General features: G+C 37.6%; 3 protein-coding genes across 4 annotated transcripts in view; 1 reads left to right on the top strand and 2 right to left on the bottom strand.

Annotated features, from left to right (window-relative positions):
- The window catches only part of itsn2a (intersectin 2a), a 34,883-nt gene extending 30,314 nt beyond the window's left edge, over positions 1–4,569 (bottom strand). For both annotated transcript variants that reach the window (XM_055149445.1, XM_055149446.1), the window contains exon 1: positions 4,508–4,569. The gene's annotated coding sequence lies outside the window, so the exon portion shown is untranslated. The remainder of the gene's footprint in view (positions 1–4,507) is intronic.
- A 545-nt stretch (positions 4,570–5,114) lies between these two features.
- Positions 5,115–9,910, bottom strand: ddx1 (DEAD (Asp-Glu-Ala-Asp) box helicase 1). The gene is made up of 26 exons (XM_020931522.2): positions 9,827–9,910; positions 9,657–9,708; positions 9,491–9,554; positions 9,379–9,408; positions 9,211–9,307; positions 9,094–9,141; positions 8,942–9,025; positions 8,782–8,865; positions 8,628–8,704; positions 8,473–8,545; positions 8,295–8,371; positions 8,112–8,226; positions 7,864–8,002; positions 7,723–7,783; positions 7,550–7,648; positions 7,378–7,467; positions 7,119–7,307; positions 6,987–7,038; positions 6,742–6,888; positions 6,584–6,675; positions 6,444–6,516; positions 6,263–6,335; positions 5,999–6,041; positions 5,830–5,925; positions 5,623–5,743; positions 5,115–5,527 (listed from the first exon to the last, which is right to left on the bottom strand). The coding sequence occupies exons 1-26, from the start codon at positions 9,840–9,842 to the stop codon at positions 5,397–5,399; spliced, it is 2,223 nt and encodes a 740-aa protein (XP_020787181.1). The 5' UTR covers positions 9,843–9,910; the 3' UTR covers positions 5,115–5,396.
- Positions 9,911–10,133: 223 nt separating this feature from the next.
- The window catches only part of nbas (NBAS subunit of NRZ tethering complex), a 167,199-nt gene continuing 156,057 nt past the window's right edge, over positions 10,134–21,275 (top strand). Inside the window, 8 exon segments of the mRNA XM_020938410.2 lie at positions 10,134–10,253; positions 10,586–10,637; positions 10,813–10,849; positions 11,390–11,467; positions 11,668–11,715; positions 12,477–12,520; positions 18,374–18,507; positions 20,196–20,329. Coding sequence (XP_020794069.2) covers positions 10,161–10,253; positions 10,586–10,637; positions 10,813–10,849; positions 11,390–11,467; positions 11,668–11,715; positions 12,477–12,520; positions 18,374–18,507; positions 20,196–20,329 — 620 coding nt within the window. The 5' untranslated portion in view covers positions 10,134–10,160.

The following is a 21,275-nucleotide window of genomic DNA, read 5'->3' as shown; positions in this document are numbered from 1 at the left end:
AGTCTAATGAGTGCCAGCCTGCACACTAACACCAAGGAACACCTGGAGTTCACTGGAGACTGTGAAATCAGATTAAAAGACTTGGACAAAATCGTCAAAGTAATGAAGAAACATTTGATGCTGGAATATGGCTCTGCTGATGCTCTCCTGAAGGTTGCTTGTGAACAGGACAGGCGTTTGAAGCAGTGGTTGTAAAACATCTTAACACTGATCTGAGAGCCTTTCAAAACTGACCCAAGTCTGCCCTGTAATGGTTCTTCTCAAGACTGAGGAGGGCCTTCTCTTATCATTAGACCCCCAATCCTGTAGGATCAGCATTTGTACTATTTTGGAGGAACTACTTTATTAGTTCCTCCATATTTTATTATTATGTTATTTTCCTGAAGATGTGTTAAAATGCTTTACAGGTTACAATAGGGGCCCCCAACCTTTTTTGCGCGGTTTAAAGTCAGACAGTATTTTCATGGACTGGCCTTTAAGGTGTGGCGGATAAATATAACAAAATAAAATGATATGACCAACACAAAACTGTGGTATTTTGTAAATATAATAAATGTTTCCAAAGATGTCTGTCTTTTACTCATTTTGCTAGCTTGTGGGTTTAACATTAGCGTTTATGTATCACATGACTGAGACAAGCATCTTGACATGCGTCAAAAGTGAATCAAGAGAGAGACGGAGAGAATTCTGTCATTTTTCAAAATAAAACATTGTTCAGACTCAGATAATAAATAAAACGGAAATAATAAAGTTAACTATTCTTTTTGTGTGGCACGGTACCAAACAACCCACGGACCGGTCCCCCGCCTGGGGGTTAGGGACCACTGAGTTACAACACAATGGTCCATTATAAGATGTCAACATCACCATGACATAATTAAGCTCTATTGTTTTAATTCGGCCCTCAATCCAAAAGGACCAGCATTTCGAACCACTCTGAAGGAACATCTGTTTACCTACGGCAGGTTAAAGTGCATTAACAGCACACTGATCCCACTGTTGTATTTCTATTTTCTTAATTTTAGAGGAAATATTTGTTATGTTATTTTTGCTTTAAGATGTAGTGATAATTTGATTAAGAAAGATAAAGAAGTCAATCTCAAAACACTGAACTGGTGGAAAACTACATACTAGCCCGTACCCAGGACTTGAAATCACATAATCAAGCTATAACAAACTCCCCAAATAAGCAGTGATTAGCAGTGATGTACATTGTGCCACCATGGTAACTGCTGAACATTCCACCATACATACACACAGAACACCCCAAGCAAGATGTCACTGCAAAGTATCAGTTGTCCATGTTTTGGGTTGAGGGGAGGAGGAAACCTACCAAGATACAGGGAGAACATGCAAACTCCACATAAATAGACCAGGCTAGGCTAGTGACCATAGTATAATTTCTACAATAACAAATATTTTTACCCCTTAAAAATGATAAATGCATCATGTCAATTTTTTGACACTCAATTTACCATAGCTACACTACTGCATAATTGTTCTCAGAAGAAAACAGCTTTGTGTAAATAATTTGAGTCTTTGTATAATTTTTTGGAGCATTTAGTTTTGGCAAATTGCAATTAGCCCTGTCATTATAGCACATTTTGAAGCACAATATATTACTACAGCAATACAGCAATAAATTATAATAGCCAGCTAACAGAAGCTATTTTATGCCACAATAATAGAAGCTATTTTATGCCACAGACACAAAAACAATAAAGCAGGTAAAGCAGTAAACAAATGCTTATGTATACAGTAACATTAAAGGCCTGAAAAATAAATAAATAGCAGAATGAAGCAACAAATAGCCATGGAAGTACAGCTCAAATTGCTTTGTGTTACATCAAAAATAACCAAAACTTCCCCATTATTTAAAGAAATTGTACACACAATAAATATTGAGCCCCAAAATACTGTATATTGTTCCAGCTTTTATTATATTGAACGGTAAGTCAATATAGTAATTATCATGACAGGCCTAACTGCAATATAATTTAGATTCAATTGCCATTAACCCTACAACCTATTAAAAAGGTGTCTTAACTTTGATGTAGCTCTGTGACTTGATCCACGTGTGCTTGTGTTTATATTACACTTATCAAGAACAGTTTCCACTCCCTTGTGCAAACAGCTCAGAAAAGCCTACACACTCTGCTCCTCCTCCGCCCTCATGCACAAACACGGCTGTACCCAGAGGAGAGTGACGTTTCACAAAGAAGATACGCATCTACTGCTGCCTGTATTCGAAAGACTCTAACCAAACAGGACACATCCGGGATCGAAATACCCTAAATACACAACTACAGGCTTCAGTTTACTTGTTTTGAGAGTAGACCTGTCATGATAACAAGTTTTGAAGCATAATATATAGTTACAGAGAAATATAGCAATAAATGATAGTAAACTGCCTTATGCCACTGGTACAACAATGTAAGGTAATCCCAGTAAACCATTTTGCAAATAAAGGCATGAGTTGCTACAAATACACAGTAGAATAAGGCAACAATTACCCATAGAAGTTATGTATTCATCACTCTAAAGTTCAAATCTTATTGTATTATAACAAAAATAACAAAAATCTCCCTATTATTGCAAAGACAGTGTACACACAATAAATATTGAGCCCCTAATTAATTGTTCCAGCTTTCATACATTGAACGATGAGTCATTAAAGTAATTATCGTGACAGGTCTATTTGAGAGTCTTAAAATATGTATACTTTTTATGCAACTATGATTGTGTTGTAGCTTAATTTTTAAAAACAGTACCTCGCTGAATATGAGGGTGTATACACTGAATCATAGTCTGGCTAACTTTAAGCAAGACTAAGGAGGTAACATTATAACATGGCTTAAAGCTCACAAGAGTTAATTTTGTGTAATATAGGACCTTTCATTTAACATTCTCATGAGTCATGACTTTTTGGCCTTAAATAACCCATATCTTTAAACAGGGTAAAATTGCTTCCAATCTTTACACTTTAGCACATAGAGTTCACTGCAGTCTTTTGCATACATATGAACTAATTTGTCAGACCACCTGGTAAAGGTAGCTTATCACATCTCAGCCCAAATCAAATAGCCACATTTCTGTCTGTTTTTCCAATAATGAAGCACTACAGTTTTGGTGTAACAGTGAATGAAAGGAGCTTTGACTGGTGTGCACCCTGACTGACACCTGTGCCGAGTTCTCGGATGTGGCTATCAATGCTCGTGCCTGTGCGCAGACTTCCCTCGCTCTGACAGAGAAGGAGCCTGTTGTAGCATAGACAGCCCAGGAAGCCCAAAGCTGTACCTCCGGATGAAAGGACATAGTGTGTTTCACTGGGCTTTCTTCTTCCTATTCACAAACACATGGATCTTCTGCAGTGGGGAAAATGGGGACACAGCCAACAGGACAGCTAATTTTTATAGTCATTGTATACATTTATAGGTCAGCCTCTATAATATTTAGTCTCTTCTTAAAACACTCTGTTGTACCTTTAGCTTTTGCCATTAGGCAGTCTTTCTTGTTTCTAGGATAAAACCAGCTTGCCCTTGCTTAATCAGTCTTCTTGATATAGTCTTATAAAAAAAACCTGACCATCTGATGCCAAGATAAAATGCAGGCACTATTTGTTTTATGTTTTGCAATCATTTGTTCCTTGGCAGGTGGACAGACTACAAAACACACATGTATGGGATAGGACCAGCTGCTTACAATTGCTCAGCTCAGGTGGTTGGCGGTGGACTTTGCCACTTCAGCGGGTACCTTGTCTTGTTGTCCCGAGAGTAGCAGAGAAGGACTGTTTAGCACACACACTTGGAAAGAGGGAAGATAGAGCAAGGGGCCATTTCTATAATTAGTGTTGCCTACTGCAGTGAATGAAACAGCTTTGCAAACTCATGGAAGACTCAAAATAAACAAAGACACATGTGTGATCAGATATTTTGCAGAATAGTGCCCAAATAAGAGCAGCAAATTTCGTTAGATATGACTGAAACTTGAATACTCACATTTTAAACAATTTGTCCAGTGTGGCAGATTGTAAATACATTGTGACAGATCTCCACTTGCTCTAATTCATGCCAGCGAATAGTAGCTACAATATTGACACCTGATAGCTCATATCAATAGCCTAAATGCCTAGTGGCCATGTTCTTGATTCAGTATGTGCCTATTACTATAAGGAACTAGTGGACAAAAATATGCTTTATTTGTGTTTTATAATTGATGACCTACCTTTTAGCTATTGTGGACTGTTTTTTTTTTTTCTTTCTTTCTTGCTGACAATAGGCAAACATAGATGGAAATATTTTGAAAAAGAGCGCCTAGAAAAATATCTGAGTCCAATCCAGTGTATTAGCCTACATACACTATAGACAAAAACACTGCAGTATTTTTCCCTTAGCAATTAAATCTATACAAATGTACCATTGAAGAAAAGCGTAAAGGTGAGATGATCGGCGTTTGACAACCCTTTATTGTTATCCAGGTGAATCGGTAAACAGCGTGTGTGGTTTACCTGTTGCGGTCCAAAGAAGCGGTGACGATACATCCACATCCAGCTGACACCGAGCGGCTCCGAGGGCGGATCTGAGCCAGCGGCCGGGGCTGAGGGGCTGAACCGTGGGCTGAACACTGGGCGTCTCTCCGCTGCTCCACCGTGGTCAAGCTACACTCAAGTACAAGCAACACTTCCGCTAAAATCATGCAAAATAAAACTTCATTATTTATCTGACCTTCACAGGCAGTGCACACAAGTATATAGAGACCGACCACTACTGCGCAGCAAATCATGCAATCGTTTTCCATTTTAAATTTATCTAACTTCAGTCTCTTAACTTTGGTCTCTCTACCATTGATTGTGTATAAGGATGGTTATGCCACCTGATCTGGCTGAAATCAATAAAACATAAAAAAAATAATTTTATTTTTAGTATTTTTGTCCTACGGTCATATGGGCTTGTTTTTGATGTATGTGGTCAAGCTTGATGGAAATAGTGGACATTTTCTTGTAGATAGCACCACCCAGAGCTCATTTGAAGTGGTACACAACTGACAAATGAGCATAACTGCTATCAAAAATAATAAATGTAATACAAAGGCAAAAAACAAACTGAGACACACGATTTAATATTTTAAATTTATTCTCCAAGACATGTGACTTCAATGTTAGCTCAAATAGTAAACTTAAATACACTACTTACTCCAATAGGTCCTAAAGATTGGACAAAAAATGTAAACAAATCATGTTTTGCTTGAGACAAATTGTTTGGAAGGTAGAGATTTACTTACATGGTTTCACATCATTTATATTATCAGGATTATAAGTGAATTAGTTATTGTAGATTTGAAATGCATTTATGATGCGGGACACTGCTGTCAACATTGTAATGTTTGTTGCTGTGAGTTTAAAATGCTCTAAATAATTGGTTGGGCAGGTATCCCAGGTGAAGAAACGAAGACTGGGCTTCCCTCTCAAGACTTGCCAACTCCTGGACAGTTGGAGCAAGGACATCCACATGACCCTTGTAATTACCTCCTACAAAACACCACACCACAATAATAATTAGATAATACAAGTAATTTTGCCAGGCAGCATTGCATCTTTTGTAACATAATTAAAATGAGACTTGCCTCCCATTGCCCTGCGCTGACCGTAGGTAACCTTCCCATCAAACTCATCGACAGGCACTTTGATGTCTGGCTCACACTGAGTGATGGTGCATTTTAGATGCTCCTCAATATCTGACAACAGCTGTCAAAAGATACAAAACAATGTAACAAATTTTGCATCTTAGTTCATGATGCACATTCCAACTAGGCGTGTCAAGAACAGTTCACCTCTTTCTCATTGTACCAGATGGTGCAGCCACCGTCCTCCTTTAGTTTTGTGTTGTAACATCCTCTACCTCTGTTTGGACACACATGGTACCACACCTGCACTTGTCGACATGTATGCTTAGAATAATGTAACATAACATTTACTAAAAACTGATCAATTTCCACTTGCCTTTTCTTTTTCCATGGCAACCAAGGAAATAGCAAGTCCCATTCTAAAAGTAATTTCAAATAAATAAATCAGAAATAACAGACATTTATGGTTTTAGTTATGGTTATAGTTTCCTATATATCGTGTTATTTGTTTGTATTTGTTTTTATGAACTTTTATGTTAAACACTTTGGTCATCTGAATATGTTTAAATCTGTTAGATAAATAAATTTGAAATAAATGAATTTGAATTGAATTACAGAATAATTATTTTTTTTTTCAGACCTTTCTGCTCGTCCAACTCTGCCAATACGATGCACATAGTTCTGCTTCTCATCAGGTAGAGTCACATTGATCACTATAAAACAAGTAAATTTAATACAGAATAATGTATCTGTAATCTGTAATCTGTTGATCTGTAAATCTGTGTTTTATATAATCTAGTTTACTTGTTTAGTTTGTTTACCATAAGGGACTCCATGGATATCGATTCCTCTAGCTGCGACATCTGTGCAGATCAACAGTCTCACTTCTTTTCTCTAAACAATAAACACATATATTGCAGAATAAACACACTTATCACAATTGCAATACCAAGCTTGTTACCTTAAAGCGCTCCAAGTTATTTTTTCGTTCATTAGGCTTGCGGTCACCATGGAGACACACACAAGAAAACTGGTGGTTTTTACTATCTGGACCTAAATGAGAAACACAAAAAAATATTTGTAATTTGCTTATGGAGTACCAAAGGTCATGTATCATACCTCCACCCTGCTGAATAAAGTACTGCTCCATATTGTCACAGTCGATCTTGGTGCGACAGAAGACGATTGCCTGGTCCATCTTGTGCTCCTTTATGGCCCTTACGGCATATTCACCCTTTAGGATTTTGATAGCTTCTGACCACATTTCTATAAGAGCATCATATATAGTTTAGGATGATAACAAATAAAGTCATTATTTTATGTATTACATTATTACTTATTTTTAACATAAAAGACAATTTCACCTGCAGAGTTGGCTCCTGGTCTAGTGTTATCTCTGGCATGTACTTCATCAGTCTGTCATAATTCAAATAATTATTATACAATATAATAGCTATATTACTAAACTTTTATGAGTGTTGAGTTAGTAAATTTACCTGTATATGATTTTTGCCCAGACGCTCCCACAGGCGATCAGACTTGGGATTAACGGGAACCACAACATGGTGGACTGTCTCAGGCACAGAGTCCTCTCCTTTCAGATCGACCCAAGTGGGGAAGTGCATGATGCGCTCAGACAACTTCTTTACATCAAATGAGTGCAGTGTGGCCGAGCAAACAATGACCTGACAAAATATAGATAATTCAAGCAATGTTTTGATGTGACACAATAAAAACAACATTTGCAAGGCTTACTTGCAACCTCTTTCCATCAGATGTGACCTGTGGGATTTGCTTGTGGAGTCGGTTAATAAAGTCTGTGTATCCTGCAGTTAAAAGTCCATCCTAAAACACGAGAAGTTTTAAACCAAAGTTTGAAAATACACATTTGATCTTGATGTTACCAAGAAAACAAAAACATACTTACACATTCGTCCAGGACAAGGAATCGAACTTGGGCCAGAGAAAGCTTCCCTGTGGATATTAGGTCGTCCAGTCGGCCTGGTGTCCCCACAACTATATCAATCTTATGCGGAAATATGAAAGCTGTAACTCATGCAATATTGTGGCAAAAGCTTTTAGTTTATTTTTGCTACTTACGCCTTGCTCCAATGCAGCCAGCTGTTCTTTGGCAGCCACACCACCAATCACCAGCAGTTCTCTGCAAATATAGATCACGTTTGTTTTTCTGTGTAATTTTACTACCACCTTGTGCTACTGTAATGTGTGGAGTATAACTACCTGAGCTTTGGGTTGTCCACATATTTCTTAAATTGTTTGACATTGTTGAGAGTTTGCTCAGCCAATTCCTTAGATGGTTCAATGATTAGAGCTTTAGGTAAATTGGACGATGTATTCACCTGGGTCACTTTTGCACTTCCTAAACACAATATTCATACATGTTTTCATGAGAAGGTTCATTACTCAGATAAAGGCAAATCTAAAATCTAGTAACTTGTTCACACAATTCTAGCTATTCACAAGCATACCTGTTTGAGAAGACTTGACAGTATGACCTTCTGTTGCTTGGTCTAAGGCAACAAACCCACTCTTAGGTGTATGCTTGAAGTCCTCTCCTCCAAAGTTAAACTTGAGCTCTGCATTCTAATCACAGAACTGAGTGTTACAGTAATAAACAACTCTTTTACTAAATACAATGGTTTTGTAAGGACCTTGAGCACACAGGAGGCGAAAAAAGCTTGATTCTTTAGATTTGGAGAAATTTCAAATGCAACACCAAGGTCATTGCCTGTTTGTAGGAGAGAAAGTGAAAAAAAAGTCATAATGAGAAAAGAAACAAAAAGCATACACCAAATATTTAATTGTAATTTTGAAATAGGAATACTGCACCATTTTTAGAAAAGGAAATCTGGTTCTTTTCAAGATCCAAATAGCATCCAATGACATCATGCATGGTGAATTCCTAAATAAAAATAATTGTCAGCATAAATCTCCCAGATGTGAATATTAATTTAATGAGCAAAATATTAAATTAATAGGTCTACCTCTCCATAGCTGTCAAACTGCTTATTGTTGGATTTCTTTCCAGTTCCACCAAATCCAAAACCATACTTGTCAGTTCCTATGTATAAGCATAAATAAAATCTTATGGTTCATCTATTATTGAGAGCAAACATTAAAGATAAAATAGAAAAATACCCAAGTCCAAAGCTGCCTGACTAGTGGACCAACCCACGCGACACAGCCCTTGATCATGGCAAGCCACCTCATAGTAATACTTTCCTGGGGACATTACAAATGGTACATTAGAAAATAATAATTTGATTCTACCAGAATAATTTTGATCATCAGTACAAACCTTTTGTAACACCCTTGGTTGAGCGACAGCCATGCCATTCTTTGAACTCCCTACTCTGGCAGCAAAGTCCATCTGGTCCAATAGCTGAGAGAGAAAAGAAACATGCACATGAATGAATGGCACAAGAAGAAAAAAAAATGTCATCAACTTACCAAAGGCGGGGCTACGGTCATAAGGATTCATTTGCCAATTGTTGAAGACTGAAAACAAAAAATATGCTCATACACCGATATATAACAACATCTATTTCAATTGAAATATGTGCTTACTGGCTCCTCCAGTTTTTATGGCGGCTCGCCCCTTCTTGCCCTCCTGCTGATCTTTCAAGGTTTCATACACTATCTGGATAACAGGGATACTGAAGGCCTGGAAAACAATTTATTAAGATCACCCACTATTTTTAAATATCTTTTGATTGAATACTATGTAATACATACCCCTGTTTTGCCACTGCCAGTTTCAGCTGCCTAGAAATACAACGTATGACCAAAGTCACTTCAACTGATGTGAATTTTGGAAAGTCAACATATTTTTCCATTTCCAACTTACCATTAGCACATCTCCACCACCAAGAATAAGGGGAATAGATTCTGCCTGAATGTCAGTAGGCAGTCTAGGAAAGAAAGACAAATAATTACAATGCTATATGCATTGAAAGTCGTTACGTTATTAGTAATGCAAAACTAATAGCACAGAGTTATATAAAATCACTTACAGCCAATCCATCTCCTCCACGGCCTGCGCAATTTCAGGCATAACTCCCATTTCTGTTGAGCGAAGAATACATTATGAGGTTGCAACATTAGCGTGACATTTAAACTTTGGTTTATATGAATAAGGTAACAAATTCTAAGTATTTCCATAGCTAAAATGTAAAAATCTTACCCGAAAACGCTGCCATAATGCCTAACACAAGCGCAACTCAACCGGATGTAACGTGTGAGGCTTGGTGTTGCACATTTACAGGACTGATGCACAAACTGCAAATATTGGTTCCGGGGGATTGTTTGTACTTTCTATTTTTAAATCAGTGACATACTGTTGCTTTAAAAATAGTAGTAATAATAATAGTAATAAAAATAATGATAATAATGATAATTAAGTCATAAAAGAGCAGTGGTTCTGAATTTACATAGTTTTCACAGACACACATTTATTTACTAATTTGATTTGTCCCTTTCCCCCTGCCGTAGATATTTGACAGCTGGCACAAGTAAATATGGCTGAAGATAGTTTGATTGAAAGCGATGAAGAAAACATTTTATATGATTTACTGGTTATTACTGAATGGCCACCTGAAACGGACACACAGGTAGGTTCATCAGTAATTTTAGCGAACATCCAGCTTCTTTATACAAGCGACCTTAAAGAAATGCTAAAAGAAAATGAGCGCTGAAAGTTATCTAGCATTAGTTGCACGGGGTCAAGTGCTCAAAGCCACGTAGCCCCACAGTCGGATGGCTAAAAAGTATTATTTATTTGCAATAATTGTTTATCATACAAACAGAAGATTTAAATTCATCTGTAGCTTCGAGACAAGCAGTGGAAATATTTAGCATTAGCATCATAGTCAGCTGTAAGTTTTATTGCATGGAATGATTCTAAGAGTGATTTTGTGCTCATCTGATCATTTATAATTTACAGCAACGAGGCAACAGAGAATACAGCAGCTCTTTTATTGCAAAAGCAGTGACAGGTACGTTTTAACTTCTTCTGTTCATGACCAGTAAATGCCGAAAGGGGGCAGCTTCGCACCATTTATTTCTCAATAACTCTACGCTAACGGAACAATGTGTTCATTTTAAGACTAGTCAAATGTTAGATCCAGCCTGATTGTGTAGAATTATTGGTTTGACAATTACATTTTACAGGACCATTTCGGTTGATTCTACACTATTTGTGGTACAGGTATGTATGTATGGCATTAATTGTGATATTTACTAGTATATTGCACGTACTGTAATTCGTTTATGTATATACACAATTTTAATACAAAAATGAAGTCTGTGAATTTAATAATAATAATTTGAAAAATTAAGTATTGATTTATTCTTATACTTGACAAAAAATATGGTATTAAGGATTTGATTAGTAATTATAATTTTAAGCACATGTAGTGCACAGTGGTATCCAAATACGGTGAATTCAACGTTAAGTTGATGACGCAAGTCAGGTTAAGTCATTACTGCCTTTTTATTAATTCTTGTCTGTGGGTGTGTATAATACTTCAGAGTCCAGCTCTACTTATACTCCCAGCAGGTGGCTGGCAGACCTTGTAAAAAATTCAGCATCAAGTTTCCTCCAATCATTAGTCTGCTTGCCTCAAAGTTCTGCCTTCTTTAGATCAGAACAGAAGCATAGACTTAAACTGTTGAGTTTCTTACTCATACATTTAACCAAGGGCTGACATTTGCTAAAATACATGTAACTCTGCTTTGTGAACTGTAGCCCCACCAGCTCCTTTCTACCTCCCGGGCTTGTTCGATTGTCCAACAAGCAGATCAATTGGCAGCTGGTTTTATCAAGGTGAGCATTTTAGGTCTTTTCAGATAATCTTGACCTTTCATTTCATATCTCAACTTAAATTGGTTTCTTCATTTGTTCCCACTTAACAACCTTTGCACTGTGTAAAGCAATCATTGTCATTGTTCCCATTTTCCCTTTCTTTCCCTTAAGTGATCACCCATTCTTGTCACCATTTCTCACCGTTTTCTATCTCTCTCCAGTAATGGCAAACTGTTGGCAGTGGTGCAGGACCAGTGTGTGGAGATAAGGTAATTAGTGAACTCTAACCTTGTGTAAAAGCCATTCTGCCTGCAATAGCTGTAGACTTTGCTTGTACTTGACAACCAACTCACTGTGGGTTTTCCATATCAATGACCAAATAAAATAAGTTACTTCTGTCCCCAATAACAACATGTTGGTATTACTTCTAGAAACACATTCATTTTCCCTTACTCTGAACTCAAAGCTCAGCATGTGTGCTAACCCCTGTGCAATGCTTTAAACTGAGCAAATTGGAAATTAAAATCAATGAAATTTAAGTTGATATACCATTATAACCCGGCTCCCAAGCTCTCCTGAGGTTAACAACACATGGCCTCATTTCAGAAAACTTATTTCACTTACACAATTTCTGTAATTGAAATTCTTTTATATAAACCCACATTCTGTGAAACAGAAGAGCCGTGTTAGCCTTGCAATCTAAGTGTATCTATCAATGTGTAAAAAACAACTCTTGTTCTGCCTCATATTATTATTGAGGGATGTCGTCGTTCTTTTCGCTGCTGTGTTGTTTAACAGTGGAGAGCTTTAGAGTCTGCCTTGATGGTATTAGCTGAAGCGAGTGGGTGTTCAGACAGCTCAAGGCCTTTTCCTCAGAGATCAGTAAGTGTCTGTCTAAGCATAGTCTACTACCAAGGCTGCCTGATGCATGGGGCCACTTTGGCACACTGACAGTGGCTGTAACTGCCCGCTCTGTACTGGCTCCAATAAGGCTGCTGTTGTTCACAATCACTCACGGTGTCCTCCACAGGTCTGTGAGGGATGACTTTGGCTCGGTCATCGGCAAGTGCCAGGGTAAGTAACCTCTCCCCTTTTATCTGTCACTACACTTGCACTCATTTTGTGTCTTCCTGTCGGGCAGAGCAAACCACAAAATGTTCACTTGGGTTCGTGGCGTTCAGGGTTGTATTTTTGGTTGTTCAAACAACAGCGGCCAATATAGCTAGTGGCAAAATAGCTAGATCACAATCTTGATTTTTATTGCTATTGATGACTCTTGGGTTATTTGTCTTAGGATATTTATATTGCCTTCAAGAGGTAAATACAGTATTCTTCTTCTTCTGAATATTCACACTTCACTGTGATTGGTTAAATCTACTTGTCACTTAGAGCATGGTGGATACTGACTAGCAGGAGTGAGAAAAGGTGTCGGTATTCGAGCTATATTAGACAAAAAGAAGTGAATCACTACATGACAATTTAACTAAAATAGCATTTTGGAGCAGATTACAATTTGACTTTTATTGCTGTATTATGGAGCTGTATGTGCAAATTGAATGGGCATGAAATGATTGGTTTCTATTTCAATTTACTATATTTATTGATTGAATGCAATTGATTATGTCAGTGTGTGCTTTATGTGTGTGCTGTCAGGTGGAACATTCCCCAAAAGACCTGTTGCAGCTCAGATAATAGCCCTTCTCCCACTCTTCTTCCACTATGTATCGAATTAGACAAACAGCCCTGCTATGTTTGATCAAAGGAATAGTTGAATGGGATGCTCGCTTAATGGTCTTGTTTTGAACATTAGTTAAAAAGACTGCATTGATGAAACACACAGGCAGTTAGTTTTAATGATCACAGAGTAAAAATGGATGTAAGTTTGTACAAATGTGCTCTGAAAATGGGAATATGATCAGACAGATCTGGCACAATCTTGGCACATTTGTGTTTCTCCATTTAACAATTTTTAAATATAATAAGTATAAAGAACAAAATTAATGAATGACCATATTTACTGACTGATGAAACCTGTTGCAATTTTATACTTCTGTGTGCGATGAAATGTAATGAACAGAAGAAGCTATAATTTGTAGTATCACAATACTAAAATTTCAAATTCTTTACAAAGGAATAGAATCAATGCTCTGTACTGTAATAAAAATCTCTCTCTCTCTCTCTCTCTCTCTCTCTCTCTCTCTCTCTCTCTCTCTCTCTCTCTCTGTCTCTCTCTCTCTCTCTCTGTCTCTCTCTCTCTCTCTCTCTGTCTCTCTGTCTCTCTCTCTGTCTCTCTGTCTCTCTGTCTCTCTCTCTCTCTCTCTCTCTCTCTGTCTCTCTCTCTCTCTCTCTCTCTCTCTCTCTCTCTCTGTCTCTCTCTCTGTCTCTCTCTCTCTCTCTGTCTCTCTCTCTCTCTCTCTCTCTCTCTCTGTCTCTCTCTCTCTCTCTCTCTCTCTCTCTGTCTCTCTCTCTCTCTCTCTCTCTCTCTATATCTCTCTCTCTCTCTCTCTCTCTCTATATATATATATATATATATATATATATATATATATATATATATGTTTTTTTTTTTACTATAATAAAAAACACTCTTACTTCTCTAGTACTTTCTTCTATTTAGGCTCTATTCACGCTTACGCCAAGCTTGGAAAGATACGATTACAACTACTGTGATAAAACCCATTGAAGTAAATGTCATCAGTGGTAAAATGAAGACTGCATACGTATGTGCTGTTTGGAATACTCTTGAATTTGGCGCCCTTATCTCCTCTAATTGCATGTACCCAGTGCACTCGGAGTTGTGTGTCAGTGGGGAAATATTGAAAACTGAGGTATGGTTGTAATTGTAGTGTTCACATATGTTTGGCTAATGAAATGTAGATGAAGAAAACTGGACCATTATCTAATTTTTCCCTAGATTTTGTCAGACTTACTACTGTGAACAGAGCCTGCCAGAAGTTGTATTTGCATGTTTCCAAACATCTTCCTGGTTTGTGACGTAAGGGTGATTAGAGCCTATTGTTATATGATCTTATATCCGTGTAATCCCTCAGTTGTCCAAGTATGTTCCATAGTAGTCCATGGGCATATAGTAGTGGTCTTATACTTGTTCTGATATGGATCATTCTAAAGCTATTAAGGGAAGATGCATCTGTGTCCTGTGAATGTGACTTTTAATCAGTATCAGTTCATGCACAGATGAGTTGCTAGTTTAAGTATTATTTAGTATCTGATTTTCAATGCTTTTGACATCCCTAATCATTTCATATGTGTTTCAAATGTAACTTCCTCTTATAGCTTCCTCATGGTTGCTTTATTCTATATTTGTTCTTTGGGTGCCTTTGTGAGCCTTTGTTTGTAATGGCCTATACATAGTACGGATAAGAGTAGCCTCCAACCCCATGTACACCTCAGCCTCTTGTCTCTTATTTCCTTTTCATTTTATTTCATTTCTGCGTTTTCATTTTCATTTTACTTCATTTCACGGAGATTTGTCCTAATGGATTTCCTGTGATCCTGCTGTTAATGGCTCTTGCTTTAGTGTGAGATGGATATGCGCGTTTTACCCAGTGTTTTTCTGTCTCTGCACCTGTCTTTTATATATTTTTTTTCTCTTCTGCCACTGATGCTTCCTCCTCTGTACATAATTCATAAGTGTTGAACTCTGATAAATGCATCCCAGAGCCTTTAGATAGCAGGTTCTTGTCAGGTTGTCGGCTATATTTCTCCCAAACATGTACCTCCTTCAATACTAGGATAAAAACAAACACAAGAGACCAATTTTCTTGCTCCCCCTCAAAAGCCATCTATGTGGAAATGGAGCCCTCTCGGTAGCAAAGCAACAAACAGGATGCTATACATTCTGGGCAGCTGAGAGGACACATTGAAAAGGGAACAGAATAAGTGATTCACTATTGAAATACTGTAGAAAGAAGCAAATATGCATTACCATTAATACTTCAGCTTGAGGGCCTTGCTACCTAAATGGAGGCACAAGATTTCATATTCAAAAGTTAGGTTGTAATATTCAGAAACATTTTAGTGTAGCCTTATCTTATGTCAAGCTAGAATAGAATGGTTTTAATTGAAATGTCATTTTAATTGAAATGTCTCTCTCCAGTGCTCTTCTGTAAAAAAAACAAAAAACAAAAACATGTGGTTTGGAGCTGATTTCAGTACTGATCTGAAAAATCTGATACAAAAAATCTGTCTTGTTTATGTTCATGACATGACCTAATGGGCACATTAGGTCATACAGTTGTTAACAGTAAACACTATATTATATTATATATATATTATATATCTGCATCATAACTGGATGCAGACATGTTCAAATCAAATATAGCATTTACTGATAACAACTGTATAAACAGATTTATTTCTAATTACAAAAATATTGGACATGATGGCCAAGTTGTTTGTTATAATTTGGTGTTTTGTTTCTCAAAACGATTATCCAGTCAGAATGCAGAATGAGCCTCATATGAGTCTCTCATTTGAGTTGCCAGTTTCAGTGCTGAAATCCACTTGAAAAAGGGCTCTCTGATCTGAATGGTCACTACCTAAACCCCAGCACCTGCCGCCAATCACTGATCAGTTCCTTTGCTGCTGTAGTGTATGCTGTCCATATACTGAGAATGAGAAAAACTTGTGCTAACTGTATGCACCATAAAATGCTGGTAGCGGTAAGAGCGCAGGCTACATACAGTTCCTTTGACTAAAAATTGTAACATATCAATAACGCCAATCCAATACTATTTAAACCATAATAAAATGGACCTATAGCAGTCAAAATGGTTGCACGTTTCTCAGTGATTTTCCACAGCTCACACTCTCATAGGTGTATTAAATCTCCCACTTCCTGAGGTGCACTCTAATACTTAAGACTTTTAACATTTGGTGAGCTATTATTCCTCTCAGCGGGTGCCCGGATTCATCGTTCCAGCATCCTCCCTTTCCCCTGTTTCTCTTTTCTTTGTCTGACTCGCCTCCCACATCATCGCTTTGTTCTTCATTTAAAATTCCAGTCATACAATATCCAACGCCTCCGTTTCGTGCACCGTATTGCCCACTAGGGGTTGCGGCAGCATTTGGCAGCCAAGAAATCCAATACAATGAACGCCAATAAACACTGTTATGTGATATCAACAAAAACATAACTTCCTTTTCATAACTTTATTGCTTGGTAGACACAGCGCCCGTGGTGGCATATTATGTACCCTGCTGTGTGAATGCAGCAGTGACTTAAATATTTAGTTTGGTTTGTTCTTTGTTCCAACACAGTGAATATGTTTTGCATGTTTTAAAGGCCTGCCTCATTTATCATGTTGTGATTTATGAAAGGAAAAAACTGTCAGTTAAAGTGGGTTCTTGCGTGTGAGAGAAGAATTGTCAGGGAATCCTTGGGAAAGTGGCAGAAGGCGGCAGTGTGCTTCATCACTACGATATGGTTACAGTCGCAGTACTGCTGAGCCAGCACAGGGCTAAAACAGTAGCCTATACTTCAATAAAAGCTGGATTTATGATCTCTGCTCCTTTTCCTCTGGCCTGGTGCACTCACTCCCCCTCTCCCGCTCCTTCAGTGTCCATGTGCTTGTGCTCATCTTTGAAGGACAATCATTAAGATGCATTACAGCAGCTTTACTTATAGATGAATTGGATGAGGGCCTTAGACATGCTTTGTTGATCTATGGCATCAAATCTGTTTCTTTTCCCCATCAGTATTCATCATCATGGCTCCAGAGATTATTCACAAAGTTTTCTCATCTGGACTAAAAGGGCTGCGTACTGGCAAGAACACTAATGCAATGTGCATCAAAAGTTCAGTATTGAATTACATCTCTGTATCAGTTCTGTAAAAACAAATTGGAATTGGAAACTTGACATTCTCAAAAGTAAGCTACATTTCTTAGTTTGCAAGGTTTCTGTTTTGCAATGTCATAACATAAATAAAATGCAGCATCAAATTCAAGGCTGAAACAAGTTAATAGATCAGTCACAATTTATTGATGATTGAAATAATTTTCACTTGTGTAGTAGTTTTATCACTTGAGTATAGTGGGTTTTGCTCCCCTCTCCAGCCTCTCCACCCTCTCTCTCTCCTCCCATTTCACGCTACAGCAATCCTGTCAAATAAAACCTTCAGGCCAGAAAATCAAAAGAAATAATTGACAACTATTTAATAATCAAATAATCAGTATTACTAACAGACTTCAAAATATGCCATGTGCTGATAGAGGAAGAGGAAGTTCAGACTGTGCTGCAATTATATAAAAATGACACAGAAAACATGACAAAAACGTTTTTTTTCATCTGTGTGAATGTGAGAATATGATATTTCATTTTGACAATTCAGTTCTGTCACCAATATCAATACTATTTACATTATGAGACGTTCTAGGCCAAAATCAGCCTTATTACGTCCAATTAAAGGCTCAACAGATAACACCTGGACAATATGGTGATAAAAATCAAATCATAATCTCATTCCTGTGACCATATGTTATTTTGATTCAGTTGCCACATTGTGATTCATTAATTATCTCTTGAATGCGGCTTTATGCTCAGATGTTGACACCCCACCGCACCTCCTCCCCAGTCTCAGCAATACTCTGAGGGAGACAAGAGGATTTAATAAATTGGACTGAAATTTGAACTTTCAGAAGAACCAAATGACTTTAGTTATCTTTTCAAATGCACTATAAAGACACTAAGTTTACATGTATTGTGATAAAATAAAAATCATGATCTGGCTCCAAGAAAATCGTGATGTTTATTTTGGCATGTCGTCTAACCTTAATTTGAATGCTGCATAGTTCAACATAACCTTTATTTTCTTCACTCTTATAGTTAAGTACCAAATCCCAGACTTGCTTGTGTATTTAAAATGCAAATGTGTAAGCCTTATGTTTGTTTTTCTTGTTTAAACAGTGCCCAAGGACCCAAGCCCACAGTGGCGCCGCGTGGCCTGGAGCTATGACTGCACCCTGCTGGCCTACGCTGACAGCACCGGCACTGTGCGCCTATTCGATCTTATGGGCAGTGAGCTGTTGGTCATTCCCCCGGTAACTGCTCTCTATCCCAATCTGAATCATCACATTTGAAAACTATGCATTTTTAATCATATGTAAATGTCCAAATATCTGTCCACTATCTTGATTCCACTGCTTGATTTGTGTGCTTTTGTGTACAACATGCAACATAAACAACTAATAGTTTTTATCACCATTTATCATTTTATTAGATTTAATAACAGTTTTATTTTCTTTTTTGCTTTCTTTTTTTTAAAGTTGCAATTTTCAAAATCTGACACCTTGTAATTTTATCCTTGCTCTCAAAATTACTCGAAATAATTACAGAGGACTGCATGTCTTGCTCATGTTTCTGCAAGTACCATTCATACATGTATAATAGAAGGACATGTCAGTCAAATTAATTGAATAAAAATTCTGTATAATAAATGAGCAGAATGAGCAAAGCAGAGTCACGCCATGTCAATACACAATACAAATGGTGTACTTTTCTCTATATTCTATACATAGCAAAGTTACTCTTCACTTCCCTCAATTTCTGTACTTTGGATGGGCGGGGCTTACGGACGGAGTAACTGGTCAGAGAAAGTGTTGGGTGGCTGGAATCAGGCTGTTATTTTCTTGGATTGTATTTTAGTTTATTGTACCTTTTTAAGCACATATTTAATTTACTAGTACTTTTCTGAATAAATAGATGTTTTTGCGAGTGCAGCTGGAGTTAGATACATGGTCAGATCATTAAGATGAATAGTTTTGAGTGCTTTTGCCACACCCCCCTTAGTCAATAAATGAATGCACAGGGCAAATCCCAAAGGTGGTGGCTGCAAGACTCAATTAACCATAACCGTTAATATAGAACAAAATGTATTTGCTTATATGAAGTGAAAAGAAGTGACGAATTCTGTGTAATTGGGTACATTTTTGTTACTTTCCTAATTTCTGTCACCCACTTTTGGATAGTTCACGTCCATATTGTCTACTCTTGATGACTGACACCATTGCTGCTCCAGTGTTCTTCTGAATGCACCCTGCCAGTCACTATCTGGACCCTGGCTTGCTTCTTATCCCTTTAACTCCTCTGTTCGCACATGTCATCCATTCTTATCTTTTTTTTCACTGCCATCAACCCCTGTTTAATTTTTCACTCGCTGCTCTCATCCTCTGTAGACCTTTCTCCTCAATCTGCCACTTTGGGTCAAATCCCCCCCCCCTTTACCCCCTCCCCTCTCCGCTGCCCTGCTTGAACCTGTTATGATCATGTTTCTATGGTGTCTATCATCTCCCCTTCATCCAGCCTGTCACCCCCCGCCCTTGCCTCGCTTCTTCTTGTCTTTGTGCCTCCTCTGATCTGCTTGGCTTTAAAGCTGTATTCTACTTTGTACAGCGTCTACAGTACCACACATGCACTAATTTTCTTGTTTGTCACCGCTAAGTGCACAATCCACTGACTCACAGCTATTCCTGGTAGTAAAATAAAACAACAAAATGTGACAGAAAAAGTAAAAAAAAACGCTACTTAAATCCACCCCTAACGTCTCCTGTAGTCTCTCATCTTTATCCCTTGCCTCCTCGGTTCACTGTTTTCTTTTTCTGCTGTCTTTTGCAGTCACTCTGATTCATCCCTGTTGTTTGCCCTTGTACAAATCAAAAACTGATAGATAATAATACACATTTTCATAGCTCAGACATTATACCTGATTTGTCTTTCTTTCCACGTTCAGGAGGTGAGCTTTCCTGGAGATGTGAGCTGTGCTGTGGCAGGCTTGATATTTTTGGAGTACACGGCCAGTGCTCAGTGGTCCGCCGAACTGCTAGTGATCACATACGGAGGTGGGCTTAAGAGCTACCTGGTGAGGTAAGATTTATCAGTCTACCTTGGCAAAATGTATCAGGAACTAGAGCTGCATTATAAAATAATAATAATAATAAAAACTGTTATTTATATTGCATAGAGATTGCAATACTTACATTTTACTCTGTCATGTAGGTGTGTTCACCCATTTGGTCATGTCACTCTTAAGTACCCATTATGTGCTAAGCCATCCATCTTGTGCCCTTTTCTCTGTAATCATACTAACAACCTCCAGTTATTATCAGTTAATGCCAAATTCAACTTAGACTTATTATAACAGACTGAGGTGTTTATCTAGTCTCTAAAAGCTTAAAACCACCTAAAAATTTTATTACTTTGTGCTGCACTGTGCCTGTGTAAGTTAGAATATTTTTCACATTAGCTAGCATTTTTGTTTGTAATCTAATCACAAATGCAAATCTTTGACAAGCATTTTATGAATATCTCACTGTAATGAAGCTGATTACATGTTGTAAGATGTCACAGTATTTAGTTTATCATAATCTTTAGCTAGACATTCCAAACGCCATAGCTCCCACTAAAGATGGGGACTAGTTGATACTTTGCTCATGTTGCCGTTTTTCTCATGTGAATGGCACAGATCGATAGTTGTTTTTCACGCTATCAAACTTTTTAATTAACACTTGTAGACTGGTTGGTACCCATGAGGACCCATGTTTTAATCCAGCATTTTTTGAAAGGGCGGTTTTACACATATTTCCTCTGGTGTGATTGTCGCATTAAGCCTTCTTAACACTTTGATCATACTGAATGAGATGGTGCATGTGTGAGGCATCTTGATACGAGATAGGGTTGTTTGTTCTACAGTCAACAGAAAAAAATGATAAAAAACAACAACAAAAAACTTACACAGAAATTATATAAAAATGTGTATTTTTACTTTCCACTTCATACATTAACCAATTTTTATTAATGCAGTATATATACA

This window comes from Boleophthalmus pectinirostris, unplaced genomic scaffold, assembly GCF_026225935.1.
Source record: "Boleophthalmus pectinirostris isolate CB_2022bp ecotype Guang Dong unplaced genomic scaffold, ASM2622593v1 HiC_scaffold_13, whole genome shotgun sequence".
Taxonomy (NCBI): Eukaryota; Metazoa; Chordata; class Actinopteri; order Gobiiformes; family Gobiidae; genus Boleophthalmus; species Boleophthalmus pectinirostris.
This window is presented reverse-complemented; position numbering and strand designations above follow the sequence as displayed.

Bases quoted from the DNA above. Each gene is read 5' to 3' on its own strand.
- ddx1 (XM_020931522.2), bottom strand. The intron at 8,705-8,781 runs GTATTTTTCTAT...GCTTATACATAG, and splicing joins TCAGGCAGCTTTGGACTTGG to GAACTGACAAGTATGGTTTT. The intron at 6,042-6,262 runs GTCTGAAAAAAA...AATTACTTTTAG, and splicing joins AGAGTTGGACGAGCAGAAAG to AATGGGACTTGCTATTTCCT.